Source organism: Haliotis rubra, unplaced genomic scaffold (assembly GCF_003918875.1).
Source record: "Haliotis rubra isolate DU_JTF1 unplaced genomic scaffold, ASM391887v1 Scf928, whole genome shotgun sequence".
Taxonomy (NCBI): Eukaryota; Metazoa; Mollusca; class Gastropoda; order Lepetellida; family Haliotidae; genus Haliotis; species Haliotis rubra.
In genome coordinates, this window is record NW_025767666.1 from 313,275 (window position 1) to 334,260 (window position 20,986).

Below are 20,986 nucleotides of genomic sequence, written 5' to 3' on the forward strand. Positions count from 1 at the left end.
GTTGATGTGGAGGCAGAAGTGTGCACGTCTCCATGATGCTGCCGCTTCAGATGTCATGGAACCAACCGCCCGCAAGTACCAGGACTGGATCAACGACAACAACAGTCGCATTCAGTCTCTACTGAAGGAACAAACACAAACTCCACCGAGCACTCCTTCCCTGTCCTCCCCCTCCAAGATGGAAGCTTTCAACGTGGCCAGAAGTGTAGTTAAATCTGAACAACGCCGCATGCAAGATGAATGGCTTAGCAAGCAGGCCGACCCCACCCAGGCCACGCAGAGAGGAAGGACATGAAGAACTTCTACAGCGCTCTCAAGGCCATCTACGGTCGGACTTCGTCTAAATCGTTCCCCCTCCTCAGTGCAGATGGGAACCCGTTGATTTCAGACAAGGAGAAGATCCTTGAGCGCTGGGTAGAACACTTCAACGTTGTCCTCAACCGAAAGTCAACCATCCTCGCAGACACTATCGCAAGGCTACAGCAAGTACCAGTTGACAACTCACTGGCAGACCCACCAACTGAAGAAGAAGTTACCAAAGAAATCAGGCGCTTGTCAAGCGGCAAGGCACTCCATCCCAGCTGAGGTCTAAGGTTCTGGTGGTCCAAAACTGATTGAAAGCCTCATAGGCCTATTCAGCTCCATGTGGACTCAAGAAAAGTTGCACAGGATCTCAAGGACACCTTAATTATCCACCTCAACAAGCACAAAGGGAACAGGAACGTCTGTGACAACCACAGCGGCATCGCTTTGTTCTCCATCGCTGTGAAAATTCTGGCTTGCATCCTCTCTCTTAATCACTCAACACACACCTGGATCGTGACCTGCTTCTTGAGAGCCAGTGTGGATTCTGCGCATCTTCCATTATTGTACCAACGGTAAACTCTTCAACCCTTGGAGACTGCAGGCAAAGACAAAAGTGTATGAAGACATGCCCGTGACTTCCTGTTCAGCAGCATGGAACTCTTCCCCAAAGCCTCACAATTTGTACCCAGAAGATCGAAGTCCTACACTAACCTGCACCTGCAGCACCCTACATAGAACCTCACATTACCGTCAACGGACAGAGACTAGCAGTTGCAGACAAGTTCGTCTACCTTGGTAGCACTCTGTCATGTTCAGCCAACATCGATCCAGAAGCCACCCACAGAATCGCCAGAGGCAGCACAGCCTTCAGCAGACTGAAGGACAAAGTCTGGGAGTAACGGGGACTGTGCCTTGACACCAAGCTCAAAATATACAGAGCAACAGTTCTACCATCCCTGCTTTATTTGTGCAAATCGTGGACAGTCTACGGTCGGCATGATAACAGCTCAATACTTTCCATATGAGATGCCTCAGGACTCAGCTAGGTGTCAAGTGCTCCAGCGTGCTGAGATGGAGAGCATCCATGCCATCCTTCTGCACTCTCAGCTCCGATGGGCTGGCCACATTCACCGTGTGGAAGACTGTCGCCTCCAAAAGAGACTCCTCTAAGGCGAGCTATCCACTGGGAGTCGCTCACCCGGCAGACAAAAGAAACGCTACAAAGACGCGCTGAAGGAGTCTCTCAAGCATTGTGACATTCCCCATTTTCATGGGAAGAGACTGTTGAGGACCGTGACGTCTGGCGCTGCCTTGTGAGTGCTGCAGTGTCTGGTTTTGAAGAGAGACGAATCAGGGACAAAGAACAGAGATGCCATAAAAGGAAAGACCGAGAGAGCTCCGCCCCCAGCCTTGTTCAGCCCCCAACATCCCCTGACCCCACTGCAACTTTTCTGGGCGAAGATCGGCCTGATCGGTCATCTCCGTACCCACCCCCCAGTGATTTGAAGTCATGGTCATCTTCGCAAGCGAAAGACGAACTACTATTACCTGACACTGAAACAGTATCTTGTGAACGATATGGCTCTTGGTGCACACTGCCAGAGGTAGACATTGCCGTCTCGGTGATGTAATCAGAGTGCTCATTGGACTCATTACTCGTTGTTGTCCTTTAGTCGTCACTCGACTTGTTGGTAAAAACTAATTAGTGCACAGAGTACCGGCCTTCTCCATATACTTGATACAGGTAATATGCATACTTTCTGGGGGAAAACGGACAAACCACGGATATTGTATCCTAACTTGATGGGCGAACTCGTAGCCAAATGTTAGAAAACCCAAACCCAATATGAACCAAACAACTGGATAGCTCATACCCAAAAAAGGCGATTGTGTATAACATTAGAATACCTTAATCGACGGCGGTTATATAACAACTCTTATGTGGCAGTGATATTCAGTATGTAACAATGTTCCGAAAGTAATACATTAAACCTGTTGACATTCGGAAAAGGGCAGTAGTGTGATGTTTGTTTAGACTAGAACTAGATTTAGACAGAAAGATCTGGAAAGTGTTACACTGAGTTGACACCGGAATCATCTGCTTTAGTATTATGCAGTTTTCTATCATCTTTTTCTAAGGTACATAAGGGGAGATAATTCTTGCCTCTTATATTGTGTGATGATCATTATACACTGGATTACTCTACCTGTTTGCAAGTTGGATTACTGTCAGCTGAATATTATCATTACTCTTTATTGCTATGGTTACCTCTTGGATTATTATGTCTCGCCCCGAAGGGTTGGGAGACATATTGTTTTCGGTTGAGTTTCCGTTGGCGTGGGCGTGGGCGTGGGCGTGGGCGTGGGCGTGGGCGTGGGCGTGGGCGTGGGCGTGGGCGTGGGCGTTCCCATTGTTTCCGAAACATAACTCTAAAACTACATGAACAATCTTCACCAAATTTGGAATACTGCCTCTCCATATCATGTGGATGTGCCTTTTGGGGGTTTGAGGGTTTTTTCAATTTCATTTTTTTCTGTTTTCATGGCAACAATTTGGACTTTGTCTTTTCGAAGGGTAAAGTTCGTTTCCGGAGCATAAGTATGAAGCTAATTGACCCATCTTCACCAAATTTTCTATACTGCCTCTCTATATCATCTAGATGTGCCTTTTGGGGGTTTGAACTATTTTTTCAATTTCATTTTTTTCTGTTTCAATGGCAATAAATTTTGCACTTGTTTTTTAAGGGTAGGGTTTGTGTTCGGAGCATAACTCTTAAACCACTTCACTCATCTTCACCAAATTCTGTATACTTAATACCAAAAAAACTATAAAACACCACAAACTTTCTCCGTATATTTTGCAAAATTCTTTCATCATATTTTCATACTTAGAGATTTTGAAAATGAAGGAATCAAATGAATTGTTTGAGGTCAACGTTGAATTGGGGGAAGGGGTAAAAACACTTTCTACTATTGCAGTTGGGTCTGTACTGCCACCCTATTGTTTACTGCCATAAATTTGCATTAATGTGTAAACCCAATACAGTTTAGAATACAATAGTTAACTACATTACACTTCTTTGTCGTAACTCACACCTAGTTCTCTTACAGACTAATTCCAGCCCACATTTTAGATTCATTTGGGAATCAAAACATGACAAAAATACATGAGTCTAGTTTAATTAAACAACTGCCCGTGTAAACTCTTACTCTGACCTACTTAAAATACAGAATGTCACAAAAAGAGCAATATGAGCCCGCGACAGCAAGAGTTAAATCTAAAAATATCTTTGAAAGGTATTAAGAAGTAGTGTACATAAAGGGGGCACAATGTGTTCATATCAACTTCTGTAATATGAGGGAAATATGAACGCTATGTAAAACCTTACACGCCAACCGTGGCTTATGCGTAGTTGACAGTCAATGATAAAACACAATGTTTTACCACAGATTTGATGAGGGAAACCGGTAGAGCAGGACACCTGATTTTAGTTTTGGATAGACACATTGAGAAAGGTATCGCAAAACCTATGATTTTAACACCCATACAGCAATTAATATTCATAATTATGTTTGTTTGTATGAGTATTTTGACCCATATTTTGTGCACCATACACGTGCTCGTTCAAATGCGAGCACCACCTACCAGCCGACTGGCCAGTTAACATCAGTTAACTAATGACGTCGAGCATCGTAAGCGTTCAGGTCGACCAGGAGTGACAACCCGTAGGGAGGATACAGCCATTCTCAGTATCACAAGATTTCATCCGTTCATGGCGTGTTAAAAAACAGGTATTTGACACATCGTCGTTTGTCCAACAGAAAGGTCCGACATCGTCTACAAATGGTCGGTTATATAGCCAGACGTCCGTTGGTGTCCCCACAGCACAAAGTAGCACAACTAGTTTGGTGTCAAGCTCGACGTCGCTAGAAACATGTGATGGGGATGGATCGGACGAAAGTCGATTTCTTTGGCCATGATGGATGGCCGAGCTCATGTTTGGAACCGAGGAAATACAGTTACATATGCATGCAGTAGAGCATGTTTTCCAGGGTCATTGGGTTTCGCAGAATACGCAAGAGAAATCCTCTAGTACAAAATCTTGATATATTGGAGAAAACCCTGCTACCGTTTTTCGATCTTCTTGCGTTTAGATTTCTCATCTATTTATTCCTTAGGAGTCAATGTATCAAGATAGTACGTTGAATTAAGGTTTGGATAGGTTCCTATGCTCTGGTTAATGGTAACACGTTGATATTATAAAATATCCAAACCTTAACTCATATCAATCAGTCTACCAAAATGGACACTTAGACAGGTTACTTTAACATAGAAACAGGTGTTGGTCATGCCATACCAATACCAGTAGTATCCACACAGTATTCCTTTTCCTTTGCCATAGTTTTCATTGTGTAAACAGTGATTACATCATTGTTTATGATCGACGTGGTTAAGAGGGTGTAAATCACCATCCATAGTAGCAAACATGCAAGTAATCATGTTTTCATCATGACATTTTCATACACTTTCAGTTTGTACATGTGACACATGTGTATCTGACAGTCATTTAAGTGCTAACTATATCGCTAAAATGACATAGTCCCTCCAGACTAATGGCAATTACAATATTCAAAATGGCTTTCAGTTACAGTGACACTATGACTAACTGAGGATGATTGACGACTGATGTACGAATAGGGTCGAAGTCATGATGTTGTAGTTGTTTGACAGATCGTTTCTTTAGAGGCCGCCATGATTTTCTCACTGTGTAACATAACGCTGATTTTAAAGGTACTGGATTGTCTGGTCCAGACTCGACTATTTACAGACCGTCGCCATACAGTTGGAGTATTGTCGAGGGCAGCGATAAACAACCGAACAGACAACCGACCAAGCAACCAACCAACCAATGCAGACTTAGAGCAATCGTCGAGCAAAGGTTGTTTTGTGGAACGAGGCAGGGTCAGATTAGGACTGTTATTCACACTATGATTAAAGATTAAATAATGCCGAAGTATGCTGCCATTTAAAGTAGAGGAAACTTACTGATCATGTGTTTCATATATGCCTGTTGGTCTCAGTTCAACTGTTTACTGGAAGAGACTAATAGTGATAACATTGTACCTACAGAGGACACGTTACACTGATACACAACGTGACTGTACAATTCCTTCAGTTGCTTGAGCCCACGTGATGTATGTTAGTTTATCTTTGAATAGAATACATACGTCATTACCTCGATAAAGGTAAAATACATTGAAGTCAGTTCCTACAAATAAATATGTCAACAATAACACCTTCACAAAATGCCTGCCCAATTGTTAACACACCCAAACTAGAGTCACATGTTCAGCTTAATAAGGCAACAGCGATATCAACCAGGACACAGTATACAGTGGTGTGTGTGGCATTATGGCCTTTTCGGCGCAAAAAGCCTAGGGCTGCTTGGTTAGTCAATCAAATCCCACAGATTCAGTTGCAATGTATTTATACCTGATGATGCGTCCACACCCTGTCAGACGGGAGCGTCGTCGCGGCCCTATGCAGTACAGACGAAGCTCTGTTACAATGGGGCGTTTCATAGAGGTGGCGCTACTCCTGGTGGCCCTTGGAAGAGTTGACGGTATGTTATATTTTGGCGAATCCGTACTCTCTCAAAACAATTCCGGTTTTCTTGAACATTTCTGCACCATTTAAATACGGTTCTCTAGAAATTGTATCGGGTAAATGTATCGGTTGTGTTGTCAGACGTTCAATCTCTAAATTGGCTTTAAACCTACTAGTTTTTTTCGTATACGTTTGTTGTAGTGACGTGTGCCTATGCTGCAGTCAGTTTATGAAATTTAACAACACACGGAAGTCAAATGAACGAAACTCCGTTAAAGAGTTTTGCGTGAACCCTACTATTGCCTGACACTATTGCAAGATGTTGAGTACAATATGGCGTACGCTGAACACACTGTCAGAGGAAGACACTGCCGTCCGGACTATGTAATCAGAGAGCTCATTGGTCTCACAGCTCGATGTTGCCCTTTCAACGTCACATGTCTATACATGTATGATACTGGGAATGTGTACAACCCGTACCCAGAGAAATGCGAACCCAAACGTTTTGAGTAGATCCGTACCTAAATGTTGGATAACTTGTACCCAAAGATGATGATTTGTGTGCGAAAAATCATCAACATAGCTGACTGCTGAAAGAAATACATACCCATGACATAGTAAGAATTGTACAACGAGTCTGCTTTTAGCAAGGATTTCTTCTGCATGTGGAAAGGGTTTTGACGCTTTTATCTATACGCTGTTCCACTGAAGTCAGTCCCAACTGAGGGTTCTCGTTAAAAGAAGAACAATAACACTGAAGTAGTCTTCAAATGTGACCCAACTACCCCCTATATTTTTACTAAAAATATCAAATTTCAAAAGCAAACGAAATTCTTTGGTCGTTTACACACATTAAAATCGAATGAATAGGTGCACGCAGGACCTACACCCCCTTATTCAGAGCTTTCCTGGCTCATTTTATGGCGGCGTCTACGACTACCTCTGTGACTTTACGTAACACATCTCGTGCTGATCTCTATGACTATCTGAATAAACCGTACAGCGGGTCATGGTTTACTTGACGCCCAAAGTAGCTGCAGCATATGTATATGCTTTATGTCACTATACGTGATTAACGAGAATACAGATCTGTTCTGTTCCGTTCTATTCTGTTTCGTTCTGTTCTACAACCAAATAAATACATTCGAGTGAGTTTAGTTTTACGCCGCACTCAGCAATATTCCAGCTATATGGCGGCAGTCTGTAAATAATCGAGTCTGGACCAGACAATCCAGTGATCTGAAGTTACTGAAGGTTCATTCTAACCCGAACCTTCACGGGTCAAATACATTCGAACATGTCCTACTTGACTGTACGCACTACAAATTGAATTGAATGCAAACAACACCGAATGGTGCTCCAGACTTCTCTATAAACCAACACACATCCAGTGTGCGAAGTGGCCAGTGGCCCGCAAGCCCGTAGCTTGTAAGAACCCAGCCGGGTCAGTTAATCTCCACAGTCACTGGCCCGAGTGGCTAGTGAATTTCCATGGAGTCATGTAAATATATCACTCTTTCCGAGTTCTTAAGTTATGATACACTTTTTTATCATGCAAGATTATGGCCCGATAAAAATGTTCATCATAACTTTCAGTCATAGCTTGCCCGACTGGCTTGCAAATTTGGAAACTATTTTGCACACTGGTGTCACTCATCTAATACTACAAACACTCCCAGACCCATTGCATAACACCCAAACCTTTAAAGTCGTAGGTATGTTTCTATTTTTCTCATAACAACACGGCCACCTACGCTGAGTAAAATCCGACAAGTGTCAATAACAAAATACCCACAAAATCTAAGAAATAAGGTAATCCGTACTAACCACAACACGTGTGATCACAAGTATATACTGACAGCCATATAATCGATAACTGTATCAAGGAAATAACATCTAGTCCTTCGAATGACAATTACAATGACATTCAGTTACAATGGTGACTAACTGTGGATGAATCAAAATGTACGAATATGCTGGTTGTCATGACGTTATCACTATAGTTTGGCACGAAATGCATGGGTCATAAAGGTTAACGTTCGTCAATGTAGGTCAGCTATGTACGTTTCATGTAATCCGACACCTTATAAATCGGTTTGCTACGTTTGCTCTTTTAAAAAAAATTCAACACATTTCTAATTAAACGTTTAGCATCATCTGATTAAGCTTTCATAATGACAGCTAGAAGTAGTCAATGTGAATGATCCAAACGGTCTATCACTGTGCAGTGCACAGGTAACTATCATGAACTGCACGTGCATTTACCTTTATGACCCAACACTGCCGCTGTTACAGGTCATTGGCTCCCTCCCTCTGCAAGCAGTCTGCGGTCTGCTGTTTATTTTGTTGACAGTTACATAGACAGATTCTTTAATGCAAATGCATAAAATCGGTGATTTACAATGTGATTAGGTTGTCTGACAAAACATCCACTTGCACAGTTTGAGATCGATTGGGTCATTGGATGAAGAGATATTTACAAAAAAAACGGGTCCACATGCATTTCATGCCAAACTAAACTTGTTTGTCAGAGCGCCTATTTGAGTTTGCCATGAATTTTTCACTGTGTAAAATAACATTGATTTTACAGGTATTCGCGACACTCTTCTCTTTGTAAGTGTGGTCTCTGGTATCTGGGTCCATGTGCACGTCTTTATATACAAAAAATATCATGGTGGAGTGATTATCTTCATTTGACAACTAATGTAATGAATTCAGATAGTAGTAACATTATCACATACCTGTTTTGTGTTTACATCATCACATTGGTGTATGTCAACCTCAGATACAAGTGAATGCTTTGACGAGTGATACGTTGACATTCTCAGTTGTAAGAAACAAGTTTGTACCTTTGTTATCCACTCTAAAAACATACTAACAAACCTTGTCAATTTCTCCCAGGTGTGAGCTACTTGCTGGCAAACATTGATGCAGTTAGAGCGATAACTGCGGAAACCGGGGGATTTTGCCTGATAGATTATCCGCACCTGGGAAAAAACGTCACATGGACTGTAGCGCCATACAGCAGAAATCATCTGGCAATTATAAATCCGTTAGTAAGTGTGACGGTGGGTGTGGAAACCAAGGCTTTTGTTATCCACGTCTTTGGCAAGGACATCAGTATTTACGGTTACAATGACAATGGCTTCTTTACTCCCCTCCCGGTCTCTGCCCTCGGTTCCAGGTATGTAGTGTCCACCTGTCTGGGTTCCACGGACCAGGTGGTGTTAGTGATTGCTAACTACAACCAGAAGACGGACGTGGACATAACGCTGATGCTGGACGGAAACGTAACCTATGACAACATGACATACAACGACGGAGACACGATCCACGTGAGTCTAGATGAGTATCAGACCTTCACGTTGAAGAGCGCCTATGACCTGACTGGAACTGTTATCAACACAACACGTGCTGTAGCTGTGTTCAGTGGAGCAATGCGAAGAAAGTTTCTTCTAGGTTTAGCACAACTATTACCTGTACGACACCATGGTACAGAGTATGTTCTGTCTACACATGGCTATTCCTCTTTTAGGGACTCAACATACCAGTTTCAAGTTGTTAGTGACCAGATCGACGCTGAAATTATGTTGAACAATGGATCTACTTTCTCTCTTGGTGACAACCGTGTGTATCGTCAAAACCTCATGTTTAAGGAGGCACTGCATTTCAATACCACAAGACCTGTCATTGCAACCGTGTGTAGAAAAGCCAGAAACATAAATTATCATGGGTTTGATGTTGTAACTCCAGTTAAGTATTTTCTAAACAATGCACAGTTTTATGCATTCTGCACAAACGTACTGACTAAACAACACGTAGTGGATATTGAAGTATTTACTGATAACATGACCCCTGCTACATTGGACTTGGTGGACATCCCTGGCAGCGATTACAAAGCGGGAACGACTTGTTCATACGGCCGTACCTTTGTCCACTCCATCTACAGGGTCGCTCTGTATGGGTTTTACAACGATATTATCAATGGAGGCTACCATTTCCCAGCTGAGCCATCAACCACACGTGCTGTTACAGGTAAGTTGTGCGACAGTTTGATTCCGAGAAAGAATACAATTTAAGCAGGAGATAATCGTTGTTTTCAGTATGGAGCTGTGACAAAACAAACATTGATGAACATATTTTATGTATTAGCAAATGTATCAAATACGCATATATGCAAATAGTCTTCGTGATTCTTCACTTCAAAAAGATATATACTTTAGTATGATTTCAATTGTAGTTTGAAGTCCGTGAGCTCAGAAACGTACAAGTGTGTCGATGCATCTCAGAACAATCGCCAGAACTTCATATCCTTAAAACTGTCTTTCCTTGAATTAACTCAATCCACCATGAAAGGATAACCTAATGTTGCTGGTGTTTTCAGAAGAGGGGTGAACTTGAGGAACAATATCACAAATCATAAATTAGTGAGTGAGTGAGTGAGTTGATATTTAACGTCACATCGGCAATATCTCAGCCATATCGTGACGAAAACAATTTTATAAAATAAAAATTGAAAACATTTTGGAGAGTAAAACCTGTCGACGATGGACAGTAAAAATACTAGAATATCACATATATGAACATAAAACTAGCATGTCAAACTAAAAGATTTTAATTAAAGACGACAATACGATATAAAACACGGGCTGTAGATCGCCAACAACTGCAGGTAGATCACCATACTAGGAATCATGGACAAATCATAAATACTGTGTTAAGCGATTAACGACACTCGAAGACTAACCTAGTGGTTAAAACCTTCGCACGTCACGCCAAGACCCTGGTTTGATTCCCCACATGGGTGCAATGTGTGATACCCACTTGTTGTGTCCCCTGCACACTTTTGTTACACTGTTTCTGAACGCTATGTAAAACCTTACACGCCAACCGTGGCTTATGCGTAGTTGACAGTCAATGAAAAAACACAAAGTTTTACCACAAATTTGATGAGGGAAACCGGTAGAGCAGGACACCTGATTTTAGTTTTGGATAGACACATTGAGAAAGGTATCGCAAAACCTATGATTTTAACACCCATACAGCAATTAATATTCATAATTATGTTTGTTTGTATGAGTATTTTGACCCATATTTTGTGCACCATACACGTGCTCGTTCAAATGCGAGCACCACCTACCAGCCGACTGGCCAGTTAACATCAGTTAACTAATGACGTCGAGCATCGTAAGCGTTCAGGTCGACCAGGAGTGACAACCCGTAGGGAGGATACAGCCATTCTCAGTATCACAAGATTTCATCCGTTCACGGCGTGTTAAAAAACAGGTATTTGACACATCGTCGTTTGTCAAACAGAAAGGTCCGACATCGTCTACAAATGGCCGGTTATATAGCCAGACGTCCGTTGGTGTCCCCACAGCACAAAGTAGCACAACTAGTTTGGTGTCAAGCTCGACGTCAGAAATACAGTTACATATGCATAACGGAAGTCCTGTTTGGCAGGGGTTCATTGATGGTGAGGCGGTGCCTCTCACATGACTGACCTTTTTGACGATCAGACAAAATCTGATTAGACAAAGGTGTATCGCTGACATCTTAGACAGGGCTGTTGTACCATCCACATCAATGATTATCCTCTGAACAAAAGGCCAGTCTTCATCGACGACAATTGAAGGCGACATCGTGCACCTGGTGATACCTTACGCCAAGAAGCGGTAGCAACTCTATCTTGTCCCGCCATGTGTCCTGATTTCAATGCCATAGAGCATGTTTTCCAGGGTCATTGGGTTTCGCAGAATACGCAAGAGAAATCCTCTAGTACAAAATCTTCATATATTGGAGAAAATCTTCTTGCGTTTAGATTTCTCATCTATTTATTCCTTAGGAGTCAATGTATCAAGATAGTACGTTGAATTAAGGTTTGGATAGGTTCCTATGCTCTGGTTAATGGTAACACATTGATATAATAAAATATCCAAACCTTAACTCATATCAATCAGTCTACCAAAATGGACACTTAGACAGGTTACTTTAACATAGAAACAGGTGTTGGTCATGTCATACCAATACCAGTAATATCCACACAGTATTCCTTTTCCTTTGCCATAGTTTTCATTGTGTAAACAGTGATTACATCATTGTTTATGATCGACATGGTTAAGAGCGTGTTAATCACCATCCATAGTAGCAAACATGCAAGTAATCATGTTTTCATCATGACATTTTCATACACTTTCAGTTTGCACATGTGACGCATGTGCATCTGACAGTCATGTAATTGCTAACTATATCGGTACAATAACATATAGTCCCTCCAAACTAATGGCAATTGCAATATTCAAAATGGTTTTCAGTTACAGTGACACTATGACTAACTGAGGATGATTGACGATTGAAGTACGAATAGGGTCGAAGTCATGATGTTGTAGTTGTTTGTCAGATCGTTTCTTTAGAGGCCGCCATGGTTTTGGCACTGTGTAACATAACGCTGATTTTAAAGGTACTCGCGCATTACTTCCTTTTATCTATGTACTTTCTGGGATCTTGATTTTTGTGTATGATTTTATGCATAAAAGAATTATTGGGGAGTGGTTATCGTCTTTTGACAATTAATGTAATTTCTTCAGATAGTAGTCACATTAACGCATACCTGGTTTATGTTAACATCATCACATTGGTGTAAGTCAACCTCAGGTACACATGAATGCTTTGACGAGTTGTAAGAAGCAAGTTTTTACCTTTGTTATCCACTCTAAAACATACTAACAAACCGTATTATTTCTTCCAGGCGTGAGCTACTTGCTGGCAAACATTGATGCAGTTAGAGCGATAACTGCGGAAACCGGGGGATTTTGCCTGATAGATTATCCGCACTTGGGAAAAAACGACACATGGACTGTAGCGCCATACAGCAGAAATCATCTGGCAATTATATCCGTTAGTAAGTGTGACGGTGGGTGTGGAAACCAAGGCTTTTGTTGTCCACGTCTTCGGTAATGACATGAGCGTTTACGGATACAATGACAATGGCTTCTTTACTCCCCTCCCGATCTCTGCCCTCGGTTCCAGGTATGTAGTGTCCACCTGTCTGGGTTACACGGACCACGTGGTGTTAGTGATTGCTAACTACAACCAGAAGACGGACGTGGACATAACGCTGATGCTGGTCGGGAACGTAACCTATGACAACATGACATACAACGACGGAGACACGATCCACGTGAGTCTAGATGAGTATCAGACCTTCACGTTGAAGAGCGCCTATGACCTGACTGGAACTGTTATCAACACAACACGTGCTGTAGCTGTGTTCAGTGGAGCAATGCGAAGAAAGTTTCTTCTAGGTTTAGCACAACTATTACCTGTACGACACCATGGTACAGAGTATGTTCTGTCTACACATCGGCAAATCCTCATTTTTAGGGACTCAACATACCAGTTACAAGTTGTTAGTGACCAGATCGACGCTGAAATTATGTTGAACAATGGATCTACTTTTCTCTTGGTGACAACCGTGTGTATCGCCAAAACCTCATGTTTAAGGAGGCACTGTATTTCAATACCACAAGACCTGTTATTGCAACCCTGTGTAGAAAACCCACAGACATATATTATCATGGGTTTGATGTTGTAACTCCAGTTAAGTATTTTCTAAACAATGCACAGTTTTATGCATTCTGCACAAACGTACTGACCACACAGCACGTAGTGGATATTGAAGTATTTACTGATAACATGACCCCTGCTACATTGGACTGGGTGGACATCCCTGGCAGCGATTACAAAGCGGGAACGACTTGTTCATACGGCCGTACCTTTGTCCACTCCATCTACAGGTTCGCTCTGTATGGGTTTTACAACGATATTATCAATGGAGGCTACCATTTCCCAGCTGAGCCATCAACCACATGTCCTGCTACAGGTAAGTTGTGCGATACGTTGATTCCGAGAAAGAATACAATTTAAGCAGGAGATAATCGTTGTTTTCAGTATGGAACTGTGACAAAACAACATCAGTGTACATATTTTATGTATTAGCAGATATATCAATACGCATATATGCAAATAGTCTTCGTGATTCTTCACTTCAAAAAGATATATACTTTAGTATGATTTCAATTGTAGTTTGAAGTGCGTGAGCTCAGAAATATACAAATGTGTCGATGCATCTCAGATACCAAAGGCTCCATTGGCACAATTGCAACAACTTTAGTGATTGAAGTGTAAGGGGAAATTTCTGTCATCACGTATGTAGTGAATATTAAAACAGCGTCACTGAGTGTATTGGATACTTACGATGAGTTTTTCATGCTTTGACTATTTACATGTTGATAATATTCTGGGGACATCATGAGTGAATTGTTTGTGTGTGAAGTCATGAAAGCGGATGCGTGCATTCAACGATCAGTTATGTCATCTTTAACTTGTTGTACACTTACTCCAGCGTTTCTCGCCTGTTATTACTGACCTATAACCCCAGAATCAATTATATATCTGTCTTTCCTACCACCACTATTACCACCAGCCTATCTACGCTTTGCCTCATCCATAACTGTCAGTTGTGTGGCGAGCGTCAGCTTTAACAATACATTTGCCCTACAGACCAGTATTTTTGCAAGAATTGTTAGACGTTATATAAATTTATTTACATAACGGTCATCCTATAAGGTTATAAGGTTGAGGACACTATTAGCTTCATGTGATTACCGTTCTTAGCTTCATGTGATTACCGTTCTCAGCTGTGGACGTCTCTGCTTCAGTCGTCATTCATGTTTTCACTTTTATATCATGCATAAATGGTAATTACCCACATTTATCAAATATTCAAGTCGCCTGTTTGCCGACGATATTGCCTTGTTGTACTATATGTCACCATACGATATTCGTATTAGAATGGTATAACTAACATATTATAATTATACTGTATAGCTGAGTTTTTTTTTGACAGTTTAAATTGCCTTTCTGAGTAAGGGCAATACAAAATTTCACATTCGTTTCGTATAAGTCATATGACACACTTGCTCGTGTAATAATTTCTTTAGTATCCACTCATGTACATTTGTGCAGTAAAACACGGTAAGCAAGTGTGACAGCCCTGTTCATTGACGTCACTTTCAATTGTTTAATGACGTCAAAGACGATGATATACAGAAACAGTGGTTGCTAGGCAAAAGTGATATGTGCACATGTGCACATATTATATATATGACACTGGTTATGTTTCACCATATGGATAATAATTAATAATAATTTATCAGATATTTGTACATTACTTCTATTGAAGTTAATTTCCTTCTCCCCGGAATCCACTTGTGATATATAATGTACAGGTGTTGCTGCAAAGGTAAGATGATTTATTTCACTTTTATTACATCCAACATAAGCAGTGCCTACATATCTCATCGCCAGGCTTTTTCAGATTGACGGGGTACGGAGTTCAGACGTAGGAGGGCCTACGATGGAGTAAGAATGACAGGGGTTCAGACTAAAGGAGTTCGCACTACCTTTGGTTCAGACTGACATGGTTGAAACTGTCGGGATCCCGCCAAATGGGGCTTTAGAATGCTTTGAAGCAGGATTTGATATATTTAGTGATGATTATGATATTAATTTTAACTATTACATTTTGGCAACTTTTTCATGCTATCTTCACATGGTTGGTGTCAGTCATATTCAGTCAAACATCTACCTGTATTACTTTGGATATATTTGTAGGTTTTGGAACTCATCAACGATATAATCAGTTTCAGAGAGGCTAATATCTCGCATTATCCACAGTCAATATTGCTATTAGCTTAACAGTCAATTCTTGAGAGCGGATATACTGAGCATAGAGAGTTATTCTAGTCCCGATGCAAATATATATAAAAATATTTCGTAACCAAAAGCAGCTTTGATATTACGATATAATATTACATGTTTACCTTTCCTTTTCGTAAGTAATCTTTTAAAATAATATGACACATTTTCGTACTATGTCCAATGTCTTTACGCAACATTGCGCAATTATCTGTTGACCAAAATGCCATTTTCTAATCGTCGTAGATTCTATATGTTTTATGTACATTTTGTTGTAGGTTCTCCAAGACACATGGGCTTGAAGATGTGAAATGGTTGTAACTTTGAAACCAGTGATGTACATTCGATGTGGGCTTGACGCTGTAAAACCTTACGTATGTGATTGTTCAACCATTGGTGTTGATTATTTGCTCAAAGTATATAGCAATGACGCATTTCAATGTGTTTGTTTGTTTGTTTGTTTATTGTTTAACGCCACTCTCAAGTCTGGGCCAGACAATCCAGTGATTGCTGTCCTGAGCATAAGTGTATAATGATGACATACGTCAACCGAGTTGGCGACCCTTGATTGCTGAAGACTCTAACCCGGATCTTCAGGGGGATATGCGGGCTATCGATGTATTGGTTGCTGTCGATATATGATATAAATCATTTATAACGAATTTGGATACAGCAAATAATCGGGATGTGTGGGCACAGATGGCCCAGTTGTCTGTAGAATTCGCTGTACAAATGTATCCAATGGCGGAACATGCACTTATGATGGTGGGTTCGAATCCCGGTACGCCATGATTACGTTTCTGTGGGTTTCATCAAAGTGACAACAATCCAATGCTAGCAATTCTATCACAACGGGGTTTTACAGTGTGAAATCAAACTCACTCACCAACTAAAGCACACGGGTCTAGGCAATACCGTGACCAGAAAATGTGAGCAATGATACCTATGTCACTTGCTGAGACAATCGAAGTCAGGCACTACTCGCCAGAAAACAGAAGTCAGCGATCAAATCAGTGTTTTCTCCCACAGCAAGCTGACAAGTCCTAATATCACTGAAATATTGATGACGACGGTGCGAAATCAAACCCACTGACCAACTAAATCAAACACAGGTCTAGGCAATCCAATAACCAGAGAATGTGAGCAGCGATACCTGCCATCGGGAAACAGGCAATCAGCCAATTGAGGAAATCTGATCCGATTTGAGGAGGAATAGGGTAGACTAGCGCTTAGTCTCTGAATAGATAATTTTTATAGAACTAATAACTGAATTCTCATTACATCACAATGTACTGTCTTGTATTGTAGTTCACGCTTTGACTATACCATATCATACTTTACTGTACATAGTCTTGCCGTAGCTAAAACATTACCCCAACAATGAGTTGTCACTGGCGTATTTGTGTATTTTAATAGAGGGAGAGGTTTAAGTGTCTCTCGTATATGCGTGGTGGCTGCTGTTCTGAATGGGTGAATAGAGAATACACAATGTCATTTAGATGGTATTACACGTTGAGGGGGTAGACTTCTTACCCCAATTGGTTTATCAAGCAGAAGTATGTTTTGAGGTGTCGCTGTGGGCACACTTAATTCGCATGTTTGGTCTATCTTATGTGTTGTGTTGATAAACAGAGTTAACAACATCCCTTTGTATTGGCATTTCTATTTATTTTCCACTTACTTCCTGGTCCAGGTCGGTGTCACCGTGACCATTGCTTCTTGGCTTGTAGCTATCAGTAAACTCCCTACAGCGACTTTTGGAGATATGGTTTCAGATGCCAGATCTAATGTCATCATTAAGCATTGAGATGTTCACGGGACCTGGTGTATGGTTACTCTCAGACACACTGTGTGTGTTGGGTTGGCTCAGAGTTTTTTGAGTGGCACACGTGAGCCTTATCTATATCTGAAATACGTGTCACGTATACATAACAGCTCCGCCCACTTAGGAATTCTAGTGCACCTAACCTCTCTGCAGGTTTAAGAGCTCAATAGACGTGGTCTGATATTTGTTTTCGTTTTATGAGCAAAAGGTTTGGTTGGTTAGCCAAGCAAATACCACAAAATCACTTGTAATGTATTTGTACCTGATGATGTGTCCACACTCAGGCAGACGGAGCGTCGTAGCGACACTATGCAGTACAGTCGAAGCTCTGTTACAATGGGGCGTTTCATAGATGTGGCGCTACTCCTGGTGGCCCTTGAAATAGTTGACGGTATGTTGTATGTTGTCCATTCCGTGTGGTTTAATATGAAACTATTCAGATTGATTTAAATATTTTGTTACCTTTTCCAACGTTCATTTGGAACGGGTTATTGTACTGGTTGCGTTGTATGCCGTTTTCGAATTGAGCTTGACGTGCAAGAAACTGATTCTGTATTGAGTGAGTGAGTTAAGATTTATAGTAACATCGGCAATATTTCAGCCATATTGTGACTTAAAAAGTTAATAATTGATGGGGATGCTGGCTTTGGTGGTAAACAGTACATGTTTTCCTGTTTGTCATCTTATATCTTAAGGGGCTGCGATGTAGCCCTGTAGTTATATTGTTGTCTATTAACCTTTACACCTGAGTTTGATTCCCTTCACACTATAGACACACTAGTAAAACATTCAGTTGTATATATTTCAAACACAAACGAACATTTTACAACTTTTAAGAATAGTTTTACCATAGCTTGACCCTTCATTAATGACGCCGAGCATATGATGCAAGAACGGAGTATAGATGATACAGGGAATATGCATAATTTCTTGGGAAACTGGAGTACTGGATTCGAAACCAAACCTGTTGGGTAGACTCGTAACCAAATGTTGCATAAATTATCAAATGAATCGCTCGTGCCGCGAGGTGCGGTTAATAACTGTTATGTGTCAGTGAAATTCATTATGTAAAATTGTTCCAAATACAATTCTGTGAACCTGTTGACATTTGTGGTAACACAATGGCTGATGTTGCTGCAAAAGCAGCTGTCAACAAATCTGTGACACCACTTATGGTGCCCTACACTGACTATAAACCCTTATATCTAATCGTAATATCTTAGATCTAATCCAACAGAAGTGGGACACCCAAGTAGATGTCAATAAATTACATCAAATTAACCAGCTATCGGCCATACCTACTTGGGTTGTCAGTCCAGGGTTGGGGAGGTGGTCTTAAGATGATGCCGTATTGGCCATTCCCGCTATACGCAATAATATTTATTAAAATATCCTCCCGTTTGTATCCCTTGTCATGAAAGAATTACCGTGAAGCATGTCCTGCTTGATTGTGCGGATATTTCCATCACAAGGGATACATGTTTCAATGTTTCAAATATGAAAGATCTTTTTAGCATAAATTTTCGTTTGATTACAGGTTTTTTAAGTGAGTGAGTGAGTTGCTTCACACATTTTGATTATTATGTGTTGTATATAATACATTATTTTAAGGTTTGGACGAATACATTGATAACTGAGATTGTTTGTGGCTGTATCCTCAAAGGGGGTTGAAGTATGGTAAGGTACTTGTCCCCTGAGAGGCTACGTAAGACCACGTCATTCACAGTCTATTTATTTGTATTTATGTTTTTAATTGTAGGATATGTGTTAATTTAATTCATGGCTAAATTCATCAAAATCGCTAACATCTGAAGGGATGGTATTCATCCAGCTAGAGCCCATGCAGGTAGCAAAAGTACTGTAAGTCCACATTGCGTCTTCTATGGTAATTGACCCGTGAAGGTCCGAGTTAGAATATTGGCCTTCAGTAACCCATGCTTGTCGTAAGAGACGACTTACGGGATCGGGTGGCCAGGCTCGCTGACTTGGTTGACACATGTCGTCAGTTCCCAAGTGCGCAGATCGATCCTCATGCTGTTCATCAGTGGATTGTCTGGTCCAGACTCGGTTATTTACAGACCCCCACCATATAGCTGGGATATTGCTGAGTGCGGAGAAAAACTAAACTCACTCACTCACGTGTATGGTAATCTACCTTCAATTGTTGGCGATGTATAGCCCATTTCTATATTGTATTGTTGCATGTATAATTATTGTTTAATGATAATTTGCTAGTTTTACGCAGTTTGCGAAATAGCCAATGGCCCGCTAGCCCGTGGCTAGTACAAATCCCGTCGGGACAGTAAATCTCACAGTCACTGGCCCGACTGGCTAGTAAATTTCCATGGGGCCATTTTGTAAATATATCACTCTCCGACATGTTAAAGTCATAACGAACTTTTAAATCATGCAAGATTATGACCTGAAATGTTCATCATATTAGCAAGTTAATGAGGAAACCCGTGTCTACATTCAACTTTCAGACTAGTGAATCATTTTGTTGGCTTATAACTTTCAGGCATAGGTAGCCCGAATGTCTAGCAAAATTTGCAAACTATTTCGCTCACTGGTCTTACGTCATAATCTGTGATAGTCTAGTTATTTTACTGTCCTTTGTTGACAGATATTTATACTGTCTAATTATATTTACAACTCTCATAGTCACGATATAGATGAAATAATGTCGATGTGACAAATTGTAACTCACTTTCTGTTTAGGGTCATCAACTGTCATGATACAATCCTCGGAATCACCATCTGCAAGTGTATCAACAAATTTCCCAGCTGCATCCAACAGCCCAGTGACTGGTGAGTAAGAAAACGAAGAAGGTAAAGGTATACCCGCATCTTCTTTGAGTGAGTGAGTTAGGTTTAACACCGCCTTCAACAGTACGTCAGTTATATCATGGCCTGTCATCTTAATGACGGAGGACAAGTCTATACTACAAAAGGAACAACAATATGCGTTATACTTGGGAAAGTCAAAGTTAATTCATACTGGCGTCTATCTACAGTCTTCTTCGAGGGGTAAGGGGTGGGGGTTGTAAACCATCAGCCGGGAGAGTGAGAGGTCAGTGCTTTGATTCGCTGCCCTTGTTATATCAAAAGACGTTAAAAGATGGTACTTGTTGTGTCCCTGCCTTGATCTACACATTGCGGGGATAAACAGAGACTGGCCAGTTCAGAGTTAGTACACACATGTTTGGACCAAAGTGGCCCTAAAATTCACAGAAGTTAGTTTAAACATGCCATTATCTAAAAACGAAATAAAAATGCCTATTAAATACCAACATCTACCAACGGTGGCAAAGTACCTATCAAGATTTAACTCGGAAGCTAAAAACTCTACTCCATTTAAAAAGCTACAATCATCAGTCAGCCTCAGCTAAACATGTGTGATTCGTTGAAACTGTCAATGGTAAGGAGCCAGCCTGTGCTGTTTGTTATCCATTCTCAAAACTCGCTAACAAATCGTGTCTATTTCTTCC

General features: G+C 41.0%; 1 protein-coding gene across 4 annotated transcripts in view; it reads left to right on the forward strand.

The window, feature by feature from the left end:
- Positions 1-20,986, forward strand: part of LOC124264491 — a 239,662-nt gene that overhangs the window by 216,879 nt on the left and 1,797 nt on the right. For 2 of the 4 annotated variants that reach the window (XM_046699234.1, XM_046699232.1), the window contains 2 exons: positions 8,816-9,949; positions 20,217-20,306. In XM_046699234.1, coding sequence (XP_046555190.1) covers positions 8,816-9,949; positions 20,217-20,306 — 1,224 coding nt within the window. Of the gene's footprint in view, positions 1-4,156; positions 4,326-5,846; positions 5,931-8,815; positions 9,950-20,216; positions 20,307-20,986 lie in introns of those variants that run through there. The other 2 variants (XM_046699235.1, XM_046699233.1) reach the window with 2 other exon arrangements.